At 41.5% G+C, this 19,843-nt stretch overlaps 1 protein-coding gene across 3 annotated transcripts in view; it reads left to right on the top strand.

The window, feature by feature from the left end:
- The window catches only part of LOC148031820 (FAD-dependent oxidoreductase family protein), a 44,206-nt gene extending 25,327 nt beyond the window's left edge, over positions 1-18,879 (top strand). For all 3 annotated transcript variants that reach the window (XM_087685494.1, XM_087685496.1, XM_087685495.1), the window contains 6 exons: positions 16,761-16,896; positions 17,114-17,165; positions 17,246-17,398; positions 17,486-17,588; positions 17,958-18,084; positions 18,160-18,879. In XM_087685494.1, the coding sequence (XP_087541620.1) occupies positions 16,761-16,896; positions 17,114-17,165; positions 17,246-17,398; positions 17,486-17,588; positions 17,958-18,084; positions 18,160-18,622 (1,034 nt within the window). In that variant the 3' untranslated portion in view covers positions 18,623-18,879. The remainder of the gene's footprint in view (positions 1-16,760; positions 16,897-17,113; positions 17,166-17,245; positions 17,399-17,485; positions 17,589-17,957; positions 18,085-18,159) is intronic.
- The last annotated feature ends 964 nt before the right edge of the window (positions 18,880-19,843 follow it).

Raw genomic sequence — 19,843 nt, 5'->3', positions numbered from 1 at the left:
CATACTAAATCTACTAGATAGATGCAAGTGCATCTGAAGCACTATTGGAAAAATATACACGAATGATATGTAATTGCACGCTTCAATGATAAAGAGCATGTGCCTGAGCATTCCATCCTTACCGTCCAGTGCGATTGCTATGCAGCAGTGGGGGTAGTAGTGGCTCTAGATGAACCAATGAATGCATTGCCGTTGCCTCTGCAAGCCTTCATACAATGAAAATGACCACATCCCAAAAGCCTCTTTGCCACTAATACATGTTGTATTATGTATGCTTACATAGGACAGTTTAACCCATCCAACTTATGTCTTGCAAACGACATACCAAATAAATCATTATTGTTTCCAACCATCAGATAACTGCTCATACAGAGGTACCACCAAAAAGTGCAGAAGCATCCCCAAGTTTGGGCCCAATTTGTTGCTGTTCAGAGCATATGTAATAAAAAGTAAGGCATCAAGTGGAAAAGGAGCAATTCTTGTCAAATGGGATACCAAATAGATGAATGGGTTGTGCATAGGGAAGCGGACTTCTATAACATGGATAGGTTGGAGTGGTGCCTTGTGGGTTTGCATATATGAGTTCTGGCAATCCTTGATCTCGATTCTCCTCTACCACAACATCTATTCTCCTCCAGTGCCGTTGTGGCATGGAGTGAGCATGCCCTTGTCCTATAATAGTGATCTTCACATATCCTTGGGCCAATTAGGGGTGATTGTGAGAGGATGGAGGTTAGGGAAAGCTGATGCCTCCCATACATCTATTTGATGCAAGCGGTCTGTGAGGGAGGCTTTTCACATGCATTGACACAATTTGATGGTTCAAGCTGTGGAGTGGGTTTGATTTTCAGGTCCATGATGGGATGGTTCGGCACAAAGAGTTGTTTGCTTCTAGTGAGTTCCCACATGGTGGGACATTTTAGCGGTTTGGCTGAGTTTGGGAAATCCAGATTCCATGGCCATGGTGTGATTTTTGCAGTGCTGTTCATGATGAACATATTTCCACTTTTTGTGATTGGGATTTGAGTATGGTCGATATTGACTTGGTGCTGCTTCTTTAGATGCTTCTAAACTGCGTGTCATGATCCAAAGCTGGAATCTTGGAGTATTTCTGGTGGTGAATTTGAGTACTTTGAGCATCTTCTTCAAGCATCACTTGTGATTGCTATATGCTCTATGATTTTGCAGATTTCTGGCACATGTTTATTGTTGGTATGGGCCTGGGTGTGTGAGGGGGGCATGATTTATTTTTGTGGTATCAATCATCCATGATAGGTGCCATTATGGATAGTTGGGCAGCTCATTTGTCTTGGGTCTTGTCATTAGGCCTATATATGCTCCACTTCTCCTCCACTCTTGTCGTATTGGATCACATCCATTACTAGAGCTACTACTGGTCACCACATGTGCCATCAATTGTGTGGTTTGTATAGTACATCTCATGTCTTGTGTTATGGACTCCATTGCCTATTCATTATTCTTTGTACTTGTACTCTCTCTTTCATTGTTCATTCTTCTCAATGTTCAGAAGTGGTGTCTCACTTTTGGCACTTATTCTCAAAAAATTTGATGTAGGCATACTAGGTAGCAATAATGGCAATGTAGGTAGCTTTGATAAAACTAGCCTGCCTTCTTGGAGAGGGTCGCCTGATCAAGCACTTAATTACAACAATTAACAAATGAGCATAAACTGAAATGTACACATTACCATCATAATCTTGGACATTGGATACCTTGTTGGCCCCAAAATTGGAGCCCCTTGCGGTATTTCTTTAACTTGAATTACTAATGGATTGGATACAAGCTGAGATTCCATAGTCTCCTCTACTGATCTGTAAGCCCTTTTCTGTACAATTGATTAGCAAGCAATTCGGGCCAATTGTTCCTTGATCTTCACCTAGGACTTGTACAAATGGAACCACAAACTAGCCAAATGCTAGCTCAAATCAATTGGGGTTGGCATCTGAAATCCTTGACAATTCCTTGAATTTCAGCTTTTGACTTCAGTATATGATGCCTTCATTGATGGCGTGGGTCCCAAGGTGGCCAATAAACTCTAATTTTTGTAGAGAATTAGGGTTTATAGCACAATTCTCATTGCTCTCCACCAAATCTAACTGAGAACACCTTCAATTGGATGAGAAATGGTGAGATCTTTAGAAATTAAGATGGAGAAGGTGAGAGAATGTTGAGATGAGAGAGAAATCTGAGATTTTTCAAGTCCCAAAACTGATTGCTGCCCTATCAATTCTGCATTTAATGCAGTCGCCTGCTGTCCTAAGGTCCCATAAATATTGTCGCCTAATCAACAATGCTATTGCCAGCCCTTGGTGAGAGTCTCCTTGCTATCACTTGCCTTCTAGAGGTCTCTAGCGGCTATCGCCTACTACTAAGGTTGAATTCCGCATAGGGAAATGACCAGCAACATCTCTCTCTCCCTCTCTCTCTCTCTCTCTCTCTCTCTCTCTTTGAGGTTGAATACACTGAATGGCTCTCTCTCAACCTCAAATAGCCTTCTCCCCCATTGCATGGGCATTTTGGCCAAGTGGTAGCTTTCTAATCCCATTTTTCAACAATTTCTAGCCAATTGACTAATTTTTAAAATTAATTTATTTTGAAAATTAATTTTAGCCTTTCTGACCTTGCTCAAAAGTAATTGTGCCCATCCACAATTTGATTGGCTAGGCCATTTGCAACTTCAAGTGGTTCCTAGTCTTTATTGATCCTTAGACTAGCATTAATTAATTAATTAATTAATGCCTAGTCCCTAGTGTTACCATTGATACTTAATGGCCAAATAACTATCTTAGGGTCAAAACTGACACCAACCGATAGCCAAAGCCCACTAGGCATAACTTGTCACAACTTTTGCCTTTGTTATCTACTAATTCCTTGGGGTCCTTGGCCTATAACCATGAAATTAGTGCCATGTGTATCACATGTGCCTTATAGCCTTGTATATTTGATTTTTAAATTAATCAAATGTTACTAGCTAGATTAAAGCATCTAAAAAATTTCACGACCCTGTGGCAAACCTCCCCCTTGAAATTGTTGCAATAGTCCTCGACGATTGCATTGTATTGTGTGAAAATTTTCAGCTAGCATAAATATGACAAATTTGAAAAACAATTTAGAATTGTTACTAGAGACCCATTGGATACATCCATAACTTATGTTTCTCAACTGTTTTGAACACACAACCACACTAAAGCATATACTTAGCATAAACCATGGCTGAATTGTCAATAGCATTCAATCATCATGGTGCTGTCCATTGAGCTGGCTGATAACCATTGAAAACCGAGCATAAACTGATCATAAACTTATCTGAAAATTGATCACTAACTGTTGCAAATGTGATCCCAAATTGATTACAACATGCTGAATACAACGGAGATCCACTAGTTATGAGAGTTGCCTATAATTGGTGGAGTGGAAGTGCTACCTCCTCCTTGAGCATCTAGCACTGCTCTGGACCCTTGCTTTACTGGACCTGATTGAGCTCGATCTAATGTTGGCTCTAACTGAAAGGCATCTAGGTAAAGTTGCAACGATCGAGAGGATGGTCTTCCAAGTCATCCTCTTCCATTCACTTTGTATCCATTGGTGAATAGTTCTGAAACTTCACCAAATATTTTCTAGAAACTTTTACCTTGACTTTTCTTTCTTTATGTTCCAAGATTTGCTCAAGTACCAAGATCTCATCTTGCTCCTCAACCTTAGGTTGACCGTTGAATTTCAACAGATATATCCTCTGGCACATCACCATGAAAAGGCCTCAATAAATTGACAAGAAAGGCATTGTGTATCTACCAATGCGGAGGTAATTTCAGCCTACATACAACATTGCCGATCTTCTCCAACACTTGGAAGGGCCCATAGTATCTCATAGTTAACTTCAGATATAACCTCTCTTTTCCTTTCATCTTTTTCAACCTTGCCTTTTCACAATGCAACACCACATAATCACCCTCTGCAAACTGCAAAGCATGTCTATGGCGATCGACTACATTTTTTTGCTTTTCCTGTGATCTTTGAAGTGCATACTTCATCTTTGCATAGGTTGCATCCAAGTTTTCCACACAACGATTAGCCTCAAAGATCTTATCTTTAGTGTGCAAGATAGGTGGTACTTTCTTGCCACCTTCAACAATCTCAAATGGAGCTTTGCTAGTGGAACTATGCATTATGTTGTTGTATGCAAACTTAACCAATGGCAAATATTGCTCCCACTATGTCTTATGGTTTGGTACATAGTACCTCAGAAGATCCAACATTGGAATTGCCTCTTCGGATTGACCATCTGTATGCGGATGGAAGGATGATGAGAATTTCAGCATGGTATTCATATTCTCAAACAACTCCTTCCAAAATAAATAAGTCATTTGAGGATCTCGATCATTGACGATCGACTCTGGCATATCATGATATTTAAGATGTGTTGCAAAAATATTAGAAATCCATCTCTTAGCACAAAGTACTCATGCCTGTGGCCATGGGAAAGTTGATTGTAAACATTAGCAAAATTCGAATTAGCAATATATTTTTCTTTCGTGGCATCCAACTCTATGTGACAAACCATGCTGATGGTTGAAATTTGTGGCTTACATGACAATGCATTAGCCACAACATTCTTCTTACCGTCAACGTATACAATATGAAAATGAAATAGAGAGAGAAAATTTACCTATCTCATATGCTTCTGTGATAACTTTGTCTATGTTAAAAAGTACCTCAATGTCAGATGATCTATTTGCACTGTAAAATCAACCCTTAACAAGTAATGTTTCCACGTAGATAGTGCATGAATTACAACTAAGAGCTTTTTCTCATAGACTTGCAAATTTCTCTTTACATCATGGAAAAGATGACTCTCATAAGCCACAACTTGGCCATCCTACATTAAAATAGTCCCAATGCTGTTTCACTTGCATCACACTAAACCATGAATGACTTCCTTGGATCGGGCAACATAAGCACAGGATTTGAAGTCATCTTTTCCTTAACTTTTCAAATACTGAAATTTCCACAGGTGTCCATCTAAATGGCAAATTTTTCTTTTGCAAAGCATACAATAGAGATGCAATTTCAACAAACCCGCGTACATACTTCATGTAATAAGAATATAAATCCAAGAAGCTATGGATCTTATGGATATACTTCAGTGGTGGCCATGATCATATTGCCTCAATCTTTGCAAGGTCCATATGAATATCATCATCTGCCGATACAATATGCCCCAAAAAGTGGATTTCATGCAAAAAGAATTCACTTTTCTTATCATTTATGACTAGTCTATGCTTATGTAGCTCATTGAACACAATATCCGAATGCTTTCTATGCTCTGCCTCATTCTTTGAGTAGATAATCATGTCATCAAGGAAAGTGTCCATAAATCCTCCATGTGGTATGAAGATGTAATCCATCATTCAATTAAAAGTGGAAGGAGTATTGGTAAGTCCAAAAAGCATGACAAGAAACTCATATAACCCAAAAGATGACTTGAAAGCTGTTTTAGGCACATTCTCCGATCTAATGCATATTTGATGATGCGAACTTTTCAAATCGATACAGTTGGCCCTTGCAATATATCCATAACATCATCGATTGGAGGGATCGGAAATGGATTTTTTATCGTGATTTTGTTTAAAGTACGATAGTCAATGCACATATACCATGGACCATTCTTTTTCTATACCAAAAGCACTGAAGAATAAAAAGGAGATGACTTGGACTGAATTAGCTCTTTTTCTAATAGTTCATTCAATTGGTTCATAGTCTCCTCTTGTTGGGCTGCATTGATTTTGTAGGGTGGCTTATTAGGTGGGCTATTTCCAAGAATAAGATCTATGCCATGATCTTTAGGCCATTCAAGTGCAGTAGTTGCTGCAAAAGTGACTGAGAGAAGCAATCAGCATACATTTTCATAAATGAAACGTGATCCTTCTTTAACTTTGACATGTTCTCAACATTTTCATTATCAAGCTTATCCTTAGTTTAAACCAAGTATATTGAAAGGTGTTTTTCATTACTTTTGAAATGGCAGTAGCCGATACAATAGGGACAGATTTCCCTTTTACCTTACATTAAGTGTATGGGTCTTGCTTTTATGCTGAATAGTGATCACTTTGGCATGTGAGTCAATCACTGTATGTAGGCGGTGGTACCATGGCATACCGAGCAAGACATCACAACCGTCAAGTGGAGCAATAAAAAACTCTTCGCTCTCCACATACCCTTGAATGTGCAACCAAATTTTTCCAATGAGCTGTGTAACAAGCTTTGCATGGCCTTTGTACGCCATTTCAACTTTCCCCATGGGTTCCATCTCATCCTCTCTGATGCTTAGATGGGTTATTCCATCAAGCTTATTTGCATTAAGCTTATTCCAAGTTGTCATGATGTTCACCTCAAGAATGCTTGTTAACCAATTCGATGCACACATTTGCTTGAATTGCATCCATATTGATGGTGCTCTTTCTTGCATTAAGAGCGTGGACCTCCATAGCAATGTATTCCCTTTCAAGCCAATGACTGCCTTTTAACTTTCAGAGGATTCAATGAAGTTTCCCCTTGAATAGGCTGCACCAAACTTTTGAATGAAAGTCAAAGCTTTTAGCCTATCTTGTTCACCATTGAAGGACCCAAACTTCACTTCTTTTCCACTTTCATCATAGTCTTTTGTTGCCTCTTTGGGAGTCAAGTTGTCATACAATGGCTGTTGCAAAAAGGGTGCATGTGCTATATTTACATCATGTCCAAGCCCAAACGAAGCATTTGCATGACCAACACTTATTCCTTGAGCTCTGTAAGCATTGGGGGAGGCAAATCCATTACCAAACATACTACTGTGTGCCCAAGGTATCAAACCAATGTTGCTATACATAGGATTATGAACATTTCCAGCCATACCCAAATACATTGGGCCTTGCACACCATGTGTTGGCTGCTGCATACCATAGGGAGTGTGATATACATTCCCATATGCAGTCCTTGTCCAACCATTGCATGAAAAATCGTGCTACCACCAAAGTATCTTGGTTGCCCCAACATTGCATGCATGCACGGCTGCCCAAAACCATTGGATTGGCACTTCCATGATGGCCTTGCATTTGCACACCTTGCCCCATAGGTACCAACTGTTTTTTCTTCATTGGCTTCTTTGGGTGCTTCAAGTGAAGGCATTGACACTATCTGTTGAGCTAAGAAATGCATTCCATGCTGATTAGTCACTTAAATAGCCCCAAAACAAGCTAATGAAAACCCTAAAATGGGGAGCGGTTCAAGAGAGTTCAATGAAACCCTAATTTGGAAGGGTCCATCCTTATCTATAAATAGATAGGCTGCTCCCATTCAGTCTCAATCCTTTTTGTGCAGGTTTCTCACCCTTGAGTGCAGATTTCAGCCATCAGTCCATACACATGTGGTTGTCTAGCCCCAACGACTTTTGCCACACCTTTCTCTCTATCTAGCGCTCCTTCATCGGCAGTGGCGACAGTTTTCTGACCCTCCTCTGCTTGCATTTACAATTGCTGTACCTTGGTGGCTGCATCGTCAGCTTTCATTTGGTGTTTTCTCTCCAAGCAATAGGTGTAGGTGCTCCTCCACATCAAGCGACAGCTTCCTCCATTAGGCGACAACTTCCTCCACAGTAGGCGACAATTGCTAGCCCTCCTCCACACCTGTCTTGCTTGCGTTTGGTGCTCTAGGCCCTTGTGACACTTGCGTTTGCAACATCCTTTTCATCCTACACTCCGACTAGCAGTCATAGACTTGGGATCCGTCTTCGATAGATGTCACTCTTCGACACATTGCTCTGCTTTTTTGCACACTGTATACTCTTACATTCATCTATAGTATTTGTTCACTTCAGAGTTGTGTTGTTTTTATTCCTTCTTCTGTTTGTGTTTGAGTTTTGAGTTTTGCGCTTAGGGTTTGAGTTTTGCTTTCTGTGTCTATGTTAGTCTCGTCGTGCTTTTGTCGTGGTCGTATACTCTGTGTTTTCTTAGTGCAAACCCTAGCAGTGCCTCCACAATCTTCTTCACATGGTATCAGAGTTGGTGCTCTTATAAAGAGTATCTTGCGGGTATTGTAGAGTGCTAGTCTTTGCTCGAGGCACACAATATGACTTGTAATTGAATCACAATGTCATAGACACATCTTTTTCCATTGGGATGGTTGTGATGGGCATCCCCCTTACTATCCCTAGCTACAAACACATCTTGATCTCTTAGATGCAGGGATTTCCATCCTTTGCTTATGTTGCATCATCACACTTTCCATGGGTCACTTCTATGAAGGGATTTCCATCCTTTGCTCCATGTCTCCCTATCCCTCCACCATGGGGTCCTCATGCGGCGACATTGCCTATGCCTAGTCATCCCATGTACACATTTGGATCCACTGTGGACACTTCTTGTACACCAGGTGGGCACTTTGGGACCCATTCCCAAGTGTGCTCCTTTCCACCGCACTACATATCCTATCCACCTTATTCAACCACTGCCACTATATTTGCATTGGCCAAGAATGCCTTCACGGACAAGACTCGTTTCAACATGTCAAATTTTACCACTTGGTTGAACTATATGCAGTAAGTGCTTGAGTCTTATCTTTGGGACCTCATTGTTGGTCTCGAGTCTATGCCTGATCCTCACCTAGCCCACGCTGATTACATCCGTCAATGGAGAGCTTGCAATGCCACAGCCAATGTTGAGTTGATGTAGGGTTTGCTTCTCGAGTTTCACTCTCAGTTATTACAGTACTTCCCTCTCGCATAGAAATATTGGAGTCATCTCATTGATCGCTATGCGGCTAGAGATCCTACTCGGCATATAAACATCGATTTTGAGCTTCAAGAGTTTTTCATCTAGGAAGGGGATGATTTGAAAGTCAAGTTGACTGAATATCGGCAGTTACTAGCTGAGTTTGCCACTACTAGCTCTTCGAAGTCAGATGACGATCGGTTTATATTCTTCTTGAACAAGTTGCCCGACAAATACTTCCATTTTATCTAGCATATTATCTCATTGCCTAGATTGCCGACCTTCTATGAGTTTGAGTGTCAATTCTTGTGTTATGCGAGGTTGCATGATCAAGTCCACAAGAAGTCCTCCACTCACATCTATTCAGAGGGGCGAGGGTTGGTTGCCTCTTCTTCGGGAGGAAAAACCAGCAGTGGCAAGAACTCGCAAGATTTAAAGGCGAGCCAAAACAAGGGTGATACCACTTCCTTTGACGGAAATAAAAAAACACGACCCCTTTGGCAGCAAATTTCCAGGAAAAATAGGTTTTGCACACACTATCAGAGGTTGGGCCAAGTGGACAAGGAGTGTTGTACCAAAGCGCAAGGTCTTCCTTCTAGACAACCACAATAGACTACTACTACTACACAGTCTAGTGGGGCTACGCCTCCCGTTGCTTCCCCATCTGTTCCTTCAGCCCCCATGGTTATTGGACATGTGGTACACGCACAACCTCAGCAGCCATCCTTCTCTACTCTTAACCGGTTGACTGATTGGTTTGCTAGCATTGATCCCATTGCATTTTATGCATCCACATCACATTTGCCTTCATCTAGGACTACCTCACCACCTCGTCAAACTTGCTCATGGGCGAATGTGATGGTGGCCACCCTATTAGCTTTTTCTCATTATCGCACTATTAGGATTTTAGGTGATAGAGTTGGGCCCATAGGTGTTTTGTCTTTTTTCCTTTTATTTTTAAGTCTTTTGCTGCATTTACACACACATACACCTTTGCATTCTTGCACTTGTTCATTTTGTTAATTTTTCTATTTCAGTTTTGTTTTTAGAGCATCTCACTATTGACATATGTGATTGCAGATCTTGCTCTCTTTTGCAGAATTTGTTTTCACTACAAGGCTAACATACAAGTTTGTCTAGTCCTACTTGGGTTGGAGACATGGGATGCGCACCGTTCCCTTCATGGTTTTATCTTCTTAGGAGTTTTACTCTTCTCCCAGCATGGAGGCTTCTTCTCCTCTCGAGGCAGATTGTATAGCATCTCTCTTGATGCTATCATGGCGGTAACTTCTACCTAGCTTTTTCAGTTGGGATGCTTCTTCTCATCATGGTTCTCGGTATCACACGAAGACCGACATTTGGCTCCTCTTCCTTCTCCATCATCGACATTCAAGGTTGGGAGGGGTCTTCTATCCTTCTTGGTATTCTACAAGTTTCGGCTCTTGTCCTCGACATTAACTTTCCTTGGCTTGGTAGGCCATTGGGTAGCTGATGAGCACCCTTTGTCCGATGCCTGTCCTCTCTGGGGTGATTCCTTGGGCTCCCTTGGTAAGATAACCATTGCCTCTGTAGTCTTGGTAGGCTAGTGGGGGCAGCCACCTTACACCCTTTGTCTGATGTCCTAGCTACTTTGGGGTGGGATGTCTCGGGAAAAATGAGCGGGCCTTTCTTTCTCACCCTGTTTTGGGCCTTAGAGGGGGTGTTGAGCTAAGAAATGCATTCCATGCTGATTAGCCACTTAAACACTCCCAAAACAAGCTTAATTTAATGAAAACCCTAAAAAAAGGAGCGATTTGAGAGAGTTTAGTGAAACTCTAATTTGGGAGGGTCCATCCTTATCTATAAATAGACATGTTGCTCCCATTCAGTCTCAATTTTTTCTGTGCAGGTTTCACACCCTTGAGTGCAGATTTTAGCTATTAATCCATATACATGTGACTGGCCAACTCAAGCGAGTGTTGTGACACCTTCCTCTACATCTAGCGCTCCTCCATTAGCATTGGCAATAATTTTCTGACCCTCGTCTACTTGCATTTACAGCTGCTACACCTTGGCGATTGCATCTTCAACTTGTGTTTGGTGTTTTTTCCCTAGGCGAGAGGTGCTAGTGCTCCTCCACATCAGGTGACAGCTTCCTCCACAATAAGCAACTACTGCTAGCCCTCCTCCACACCTGTCCTGCTTACATTTGGTGCTCCAGGCCCTTGTGACACTTGGGTTTGCAGCTTCCTCTTCATCCTACACTTCGACTGGTGGTCAAAGACTTGGGATCTGTCTCCGGTGGACGTCACTCTTCGACACACTACTCTACCCTTGGGCACATTGTATACTGTTACTTTCATTTACAACATTCATTCACTTCAGAGTTGTGTTCTTTCTATCCCTTCTTTTGTTTGTGTTTGAGTTTCTGTGCTTGAGTTTTGAGTTTTTCGTTTAAGGTTTGAGTTTTGCTTTTTGTGTTTGTCTCGTTGCGCTTTTGTCATTGTCGTTTACATTGTGTTTCCTCAGTGCAGACCCTAGTAGTGCCTCCACAGTCTTCTTCACAATATCTTCGGTGCACCTTGCTGTCCCGAAGGTGTAGAGAATGACTTCTTCTTCTTGTCTTTGTCCTTAGGAGCATTCAAGAATTGAACAAATTGAGGATCCTTTGCCAATTTCGCAAAGAGATTTGTTGCTGCTGTCATCCAATTCTTGAATTGGTCATCAAATTTCTCTTTCTCTTGGTGGTCATTAGTCTCATTTTGCCTTCAAGGCCCAACAATAACGTTTTTAGCTTGTTGTCCATCACGTGTGCCCTCCCTATTCTCTCTCTCTCTATCTCTCAGGCTGAATACATTGAATGGTTCTCTCTCAGCCCCAAATAGCCTTCTTTCCCATTGCATGGGCATTTTTGCCAAGTGGCAGCCCTCTAATTCCATTTTCCAGCCAATTAATTGATTTTGATTCTGAAAATTAATTTCAGTCCTTTTGACACTGCCCAAAATTAATTGTGCCTATTCACAATTTGATTGGCTAGGCCGTTTGCAAACCCAAGTGGTTCCCAACGTTCGTTGACCCTTAGACTAGCATTAATTAATTGATTAATGCCTAGTCCCTAGTGTCACCATTGACACTTAATGGCCAAATAACTATCCTAGGGTTAGAACTGGCATCAATTGACAACCAAAACCTAGTTGACATAACTTGTCGCAACTTTTGCCATTGACATCCATTGCCTCCTCAAGGTCCTTGGCCTATACCCATGAAATAATTGCCATGTGCTTCACATGTGCCTTTTAACCTTGCACATTTGATTATTACAATAATCAAATGTTACTAGCAAGATTGAAGCATCTAAAAAATTTCACATCCTCATGACAACTTCGTGCTGTAGTTCATGATGTGTGATCATGCTACCAAGACAAAGTAAGGTAGGTGGAGCAACAGAGCACAACAACTTGATGGCAACGAGGTAGGCTAAGGTAAAAACCGAGCATCATGAGGGCAATGGCCAGTTGTATTGCTGGTATGGCTGCAAAACACAGCCTTCTTTCTTTGGGTTGCTCTACGACTGGGAGCCAAAATGGTGGTAGTGTTGCTGCAGTCTGGAGCAAAACACAGCTAGTCTAGATTATGATGAGTTATGGAAAAGGAATTGCTTGGTAGTGGGGGTGATCACGAGCAGTATTGGAAAATTATGGCAATGGAACAATAGAGAGGTGCTGATGGCTGGAGGTTGATGACAGTGATGAGATGGCAAAGGCTGAGGGCAATTGGTGAAGACAAGGAGGGGATGAGGAATGATTGGCCCATGATGTCCTTTTAAATAACTTCAAAGCTAGAAACATGTATGTAAGAGAACTTTAAGAAAAGTCTTGGACGTTGTGCATGAGAGAACTTTAAGAAAAGTCATGGATGTTGTCCATAAAAGACTTTACTAAGGACCTTTTTTTGGCTTTGTACAAGAGTCAAAGAAAATTAGTCAATAAACGTGGCACTTATTTGAGATAGCTTAGCACCACCTCTGAGACCCAAAAAGGGAGCCCAAATGGAATGATAGGAAGGCTCTTGCTCTTCTTTTCTTTTTTTACAAATAATGCCACGTGTGAGGAAACACTAGGGTTTGTAGGGAAAATATAATATGTATGAGGTGTGATGTGATGGATGCTCACAAAGAGCCCTTACAACCACTCATGCGGGTGGGTTGAAGGGGAGTTTTGTCCTCTAGAGTGGATAACTAGTGCAGCAAAGCCCTGATGCTTGATGCTAGATGCTGAAGAAGAGGCATGGCAAAACAATGACAGTAGAGGACTACCAGATGCATCATGTCTGAGGCTGGAGAAGGGTTGCTTGGTGGCAGCAGAGGCTTAAATGCAGCAGACTTTATGGTGCAGCAGCCCAACGCAGCAGATAGAGACTGAAATGAAGGCAGCGAGGCTGAAATGCAATATGTATGGCAGAGATGAAAACACAGCTGTGTATGAGGGAGACAACAACAAGGTATGCAAGCTGAATAAAGTCTTGTATGGTTTAAAATAGATGCCACATGCTTGGTACTTCATGCATTTTTTATATGTTGCTCATAGGACCAAATGAGGGAAAAATTGCAAATGATTGAATTGAAGTCTATCTTTGATATGCCAAATACAAGGCTGCTTCACTACTTTTTGGGAAGAAAATTTCTCATGGACTCAATCATGCAAGTGTGGATGATAGAAAAGCTAAAACTTAAGCTCATATAAGGTTGGCTAGTTGGGCAAAGAAAAATTTTGCTACTTAAAAGTGAAATACTCAGGGCAGCAACAATTTGTGCGGTAAAACACAACAGTCTGGGGGCTGTTCTAGGGGCTGAGAGCTGAAATACAGCTGATGGGATTAGGGGTGACAGTGCTGGAATAAAACATAGTTAGTCTAGATGATGATAATGTCAAATAACATGTATGCTATGATACATGTCAAAATATGACTACTGTGAAAGCAAACAAGAGAGACAGTAGGATTTGTGGGGAGAAACATAGTGTATATGGAAAACACAAAGAAAAAAGAGAAATTCAGAAAACACAAAAGAAGAGGATGAATGATGAATCATTGAATAATGCTAAGTGAATGAAGTTGATATAGCAGAGCCGAAGCTCTGAAGATAATTGCACTGTCCCATCTGAATCAGGGAGCAACACCCATAGGGAATCTGCACAGTAAAGGGAGCGAAATGCAGTCCTTTGGTTGTAGGATATCGAAGGTAAATGCTGAAGTGCAAAGGAAAGGACAGCTGGTGGTAGAGGGAGTGAAATGTAGTCCTCAAAACTTGTTAGAGATGAAGGATATGCTGAAATTTCTCCGAGATGATGATTGCTATCAAGGCGATTGATGGACAGCCGGTTGGAGAAGAAAACACAAGAATATTTGATGATCTTGTTGTACATGGCTGCAGACAGGGGACTACTGGGTAGCCCTTTAGGAGTGAAGAAAACACAAAAAACGCAGGTATCTGATGTAGGGCTAATAAAGAGAGTGTAACCTGTTGCAAACGGCCTGAACTTGCTGCAAATGAAGCTTGATAATGATGCCAAGTGAAGAGGACTGACACTAGATGATGTAGTCTGAAAAATGCGAAGTGGAGTGGATGTAGGAGCTGCGAACGATAATATCCTCCTCGTTGGGTGTGAACTGCAGTGGAGAGGATGGAGAAAGGAGAGAAGAATATTGAAGCGAGTACCAGAGTGTCGGAAGGAATGAATGTGTGGGATAAAGAACGAGGGAAGTCAGTGCCATATTTTCAGGTACAGACTGTCTCGAGTGGTGCTCCGACTCTCTCGAGTGGTGCCCACTGAAGTCTCTCGGGTGGCACCCCAGCTCTGTCGGGTGGTGCCATGACAATGATCCAAATATAGCCTTTTTGGGGCTGTAAATGGAACTCAAAATAGGAATGGAGGGGGGGAAAATATACTGAATGACTTGGTTTCTCAATAGATAAGTAGTGTAAGGAGTTGTCTGCAGCAGAGATGACCACCAATAGCAGCAGTCAGCTCCTATTTGAGGAGGGATCAGATAATGGTGACAGTGCAGGAAAGAGGGCACTAATGAAGGCTGGCAACAGATGATGGCAATGAGGAGATGGTAACTGCGAAGGGCTGATGGCAACGGGTGAAGATGAGAAGAAGGGGATGAGGAATGACATGCCCATGTTTTATACGTCAGACAGAAAAGTCTTGGATGCTGTACGTGAGAGAACTCTAAGAAGGTCTTGGATGTCATACTCCAGAGAATTTTATTGAGACTTTCTTTCTGGGGCTGTACAGGTTCCCATGGGGCTCCTTCTAATCTCAAGGGGGCCACTCACATCTTCACTTATGTTCCAGAGGGGGACTGCCTCCTTTCAGGTCCTTGAGTGGGCTAATCTAACCCCACACACGACTCCCACGTTTCTGGTTTCTTTTTTCAGCTTCCAGATGTTGAGACACCTGTTTCTTCAGCCCTGAAATATCTTTCCCCAGGCTTCATTAGATGTCGAGGATCTTCTTGTGTTCGACATTGATATTGCCATTCTGAGGGCTTGGGGAACATTCTGAGGATCTTCAGCAGCAGCACTCTACTGCCGTAGAGTCTTTGCACAAACTTCAAAGTGGGGGTTGGACCTCTGCCAGTTGTCTTTTCTTTGGTTAGAGGGAGTGGCATGTCTTTACCCCTCCTTCCTTTGTACATGTTCACATGTGACCCCTCAGCATATTCAGGTTTGTGTTTCCTATTATCTGCTCGAGAGATGTCGAAGAGAGGGAGTCATTTTCCAGCTGTTGGGCACGTAGGTTGTATATGGACAGGGCACATTTTCTGCCACGCATCATCTCCCAGTCGACCTAACTTTAGGTCGCTACTGTTGGCTTTTTTGGATCAACTTCACTGATTCTGTTATTTAGTTCTCAGCTAGGGCTCTTGGCCTTCATCATTTTCTACCTTTTTGCCTTTATGGTGTTCATCCATCTCCATCGCTATCCACTCCTCATTGCATCTCTTTTTCCATTAAACCAAAGTGTGAGAAAAGTGCTTGGAAGGCCTCCAGGACGAGCTCAATCAATTCTACTCTTCACATTAATATTGGTTGCCTTAGCTATGTCACAAACACCAGATCTGTATCACATCTTTCTCATTTGAGCTTCATTTTGTACTGCTGTTTGAACACGGGGGTGCTGGCTAGTGAAATAGCTCTATTGAAATTTTATTGGAAGCTTTCATTCTTTTGAACTAATTGTCTCAGCTTAAGTGCCTCTGTGGTAGAATTGTAGTAGTGAAACTCTGTAAGGACTGTAATATAGCCAATGACGGGGACCGATGAGGACCGGCACTTAGAGATGCTTGCTGTGAGAGGTTCTTTGTATTATGAGGAGCTTTATCCTAAGAAGTCTCACTGCAGTAGTAGGGTTACCATGGATCGAGAGAAAACGAGCAACCTCAGTAAGCTGGTTTTTACAGCATAAGGGCTTTATGGGCCTTTCGTGTGGGTCAAAGCTTGAAGGGCTTAATTTTTATGAGTGCTTTATCCTATCATCCTTAGAACCCTAGGTAATGTTATTTTACTCGGGATGACTTTTGATACTTTGCCCCTGCAGGATTCCAACAAGAAAGCTTTTATGCACTGGCACATTGGAGTGAAGTAGGTTTCAGTATGTCAGTTTCACCTTTAGCGCTTGGCCTTTGGAGCGAGCGGGGTTTTTTAATCCTTTTAACTTTGTACATGATGGTGGGTTTTAACCTTATTTCGGGGTTTCTCACAGTAATTTGAACTATTTAGAAAAGATGCACGTGTCAATTGTCACTTAAAGCGGGACCTGGCATACACACTCATCATTAGGGGACATTCTGATCAAAGCTCATCATTCTGTCCTGTTTTTATCTGTGATTAATTTTCCCCTGAAGTTTTACCTAGTGTTAGCTCACACAGTCAGAGACTGCTTTCCGAAAGTACACCATAGATGTTGAAGTTATGATTCTGAAATATGATAATCTTCTTGACATATGTAGGCAAGCTAGCTTGGCGTGGTCTTGAAGGATGGACTTCTGCATTGGAGTTGCTTGCTGTTGCGAAAAGAGCTAGTGAGAGCTCCATACAGATGGACAGTGAGCTGGAGTCAGAGCTACCACCTTTAGCTTGGAGGAGGCAAGAAGGTTTTTATGTATTAAAGCATGTCTAAAGAAGTTGTTCTGTTCCTAGCACATGCACGTACACAGCCAAAGGAGGCGTGGATGGTTTTCATGTTCACTTGTTTTGACTTCTGATCAAAGGTGTAAACGAGAATGCATGCTTCCCTGTAATATGCTGTATTCCAAGTCGATAAATAAATATAGTGAAAACTGCATTGTGTCATTGTGAGCAGAGGTATACTGAGGCCACCAGCATCTCGGAAACACTGCAATGATTTTAGAAAGGTATAAAGGTTCACATATGCTTTTGTGATGTAAAACCTTTTCTGTGTTGATACAGATCATGAAATGTGATTTGGATACAGTTTGCTTCAGGTGAGCACCAGAGAGTTGCAGGACTTTCATGCATAGATGGAGCCATGGCAAATAAGCTTTTGCCTGGTTTGGCTCTTTCTTTAGATGACCTTGCTTTACACATCTCTGATGGTCTCAACATCGACTCCACACGCTATCTTAAGGTTTGGGTTCAGTTTCAATACTGTATATCCTGTAAGGACTCTTTTCTTTTGCTGAGTAGTGCTGATTTGACTGGTTGGAGTTTAAAGGCCTTATGGAGAGCATGCGAGCTGCATAAGTGTTCACACCAAACTTCAGATTCTTATGCCATACTGAAGAAGCAGCATGTTGATTCTCTTTCATGCATTGCAGGTACATATTTTATAGTAGACACTCAATTTGTATGAAAACATACCTTCCTGCTCCTAGTGATCAACATGACAGACTCAAATAACATGTTATAAACTGTCTTTAATTGGGACATTTCGGTTATTGTTGGGGTCTGTAGTAAGAGGAAGTCAGTCCTCAGCTCAATCAGTTTTATGGGTCTGTCCTTAAATCACCGTGCACACTAGAATGTAGTTGTCAAGACCTCAAACTAAATCGTAGCAGAGATCTTTTTCATTTTCATTACACTTGCCATAAATTTACTACCTTACTCTTGTGATAATACTTCCTTGAGATGGCACTGACACCTATATCTTGTTGAATGCATGCAACACATGCTTTATTGAGCTGCAGATGATTATGATGCAGTTGTTATTTGCTTGGGAGCTAATGTTACCAAACTTCCTGAGCTTTCTGACAAGCTACCAATCACACACTGTCGTGGGGTTGTGCTGCACCTTGATCTGCCATGTGACAGAAAGTAAGATGAATGCTTGCAAACTGCACAATATGTATTGAGATTCGGTGGATCATGACTAACACTACTAAAACATAGGGGACAAGACTCGTTCCATGGTCCTTCTGTTGTGGGAGATACATGGCTGGCTGCACAAGGGCCATGCAAGTTAATACTTGGAGCAACAAAAGAATGGGACAACAGCAACACTTCAGCCACAGTAACAGATGCAGAAGCTAGGATTGCTGCTGATGAGATGGTAACAAAGGCTGCAGCTTTTTATCCTCCAATAAGACATTGGCATTTTCGAGAAGCGCGTGCAGGAGTGAGAGCTATGACGCCTCGGACTCCATATGGGAAGATTCCACTTGTCGGGTGCATTGATGATATGGTCAGAGGCTCTTATCCCAGAAAGGTGATCTCTCCAAGGTTTTGGATTTTTGGAGGGCTTGGCTCCAGAGGGCTTATCTACCATGGCTGGCTGGGCAAAAAGTTGGCAGAGGCTGTTGTGACTCGAACTGAAGCATGCCTGCCATGGGAACTATTGCAGTGGAAAACATGATAAACAGTTTGTCTACATAACTTGAGGCCAAGCAGAAGAGCTTTCAGGGGTTCTAGTTCCTCCCCAATTTTTGGCATTCATAAGCATCCTCTTTGATAGAAGATTCAGCTGATCAACTGGCTTATCTATTCCCTTTGCAGGGGCTGCTGTTTAGTAAGAACTAAGCATGTTTGCATGACACGTGAACTCGAATCTATTTAGGATGTGCACTCTCAGGCTCGACATATTTTTAAATAATGAATACACTAAACTTTCAAAGGAGTCTTGTCAATTATTTACATAATTTTAATCATATATGTGTATGTTAGAATTTGCCTTTAGCATTCTTGAGTTTAAAACAAGAAAGTAACATATCTGCCTCAAGTGTTTCAAGACTTTGAAAGAGAAGGTATACATGTAGGTGTACAAGAGCTTCTTACTTCCCTACTATTTTAGCAAATCCAATAAAAGCCGTTATGGAGGGTTTTCACTACATTATATGATGTCATCTCTTTAGGTGAGGTTGGTTGATGATAGTACTGAGAAGTAAGAACCTATCGCATTACTAAGATTCCCTTTAAAAGATTAAGTTCAAAATGTGAACCCTAATTTAAAAATCCTACAAATATATAAAAATTCCTTCTTTTTTGGCTTGTGGTACTTATGATCACCTAGACTAACGTTTGTGGTGCTCACAACCACCTAGACATAATTTGTGTCTAGATTTTAAAAAAGCTAGATATGCATTTTAGTAAAACTAATCCCACAGTTATTGGAACCTTTTATGATGGTGTTTTAGAATCAATAGTTTGAGCTTGTGTAATCGAAACTACAATGACCTTTTGGAGTGTTGTCCTAGGTCTCTTTATAGCATATGATTGAAATCATATTGATACAAGGTTGACACTCAAATTTCAAGCTTGTAGGTTAGTTTTCCTTGTGGATTAAGTTGTCTTGAAGCCCTTATGGATATCTATAAGCTTGGTTGAGATATCTTCAATCTAGCTATATAAAATGCACCTAAAGTAGCTTGTTGCAATGTTGACAAAGTCTCCCTAAACCAAAGTTCTTGTGTGTGTGTACATGCATGTGTGTGCGCAGAGAGAGAGAGAGAGAGAGAGAGAGAGAGAGAGAGAGAGAGTTGTATTGACACTTTTAAATGTTTGAAGGGCGTATAGGGAAAAGAGACACATCAACATTTTAGTTACAATCTACTTTGGGATGTCATTGTGACACAAAAAC

Source organism: Lygodium microphyllum, chromosome 9, assembly GCF_053477565.2.
Source record: "Lygodium microphyllum isolate KBCC chromosome 9, Lygodium_microphyllum_v1.1.10, whole genome shotgun sequence".
Taxonomy (NCBI): Eukaryota; Viridiplantae; Streptophyta; class Polypodiopsida; order Schizaeales; family Lygodiaceae; genus Lygodium; species Lygodium microphyllum.
The sequence above is the reverse complement of the archived record's forward strand: the minus strand, read 5'-3'. Positions and strand labels throughout refer to the sequence as shown.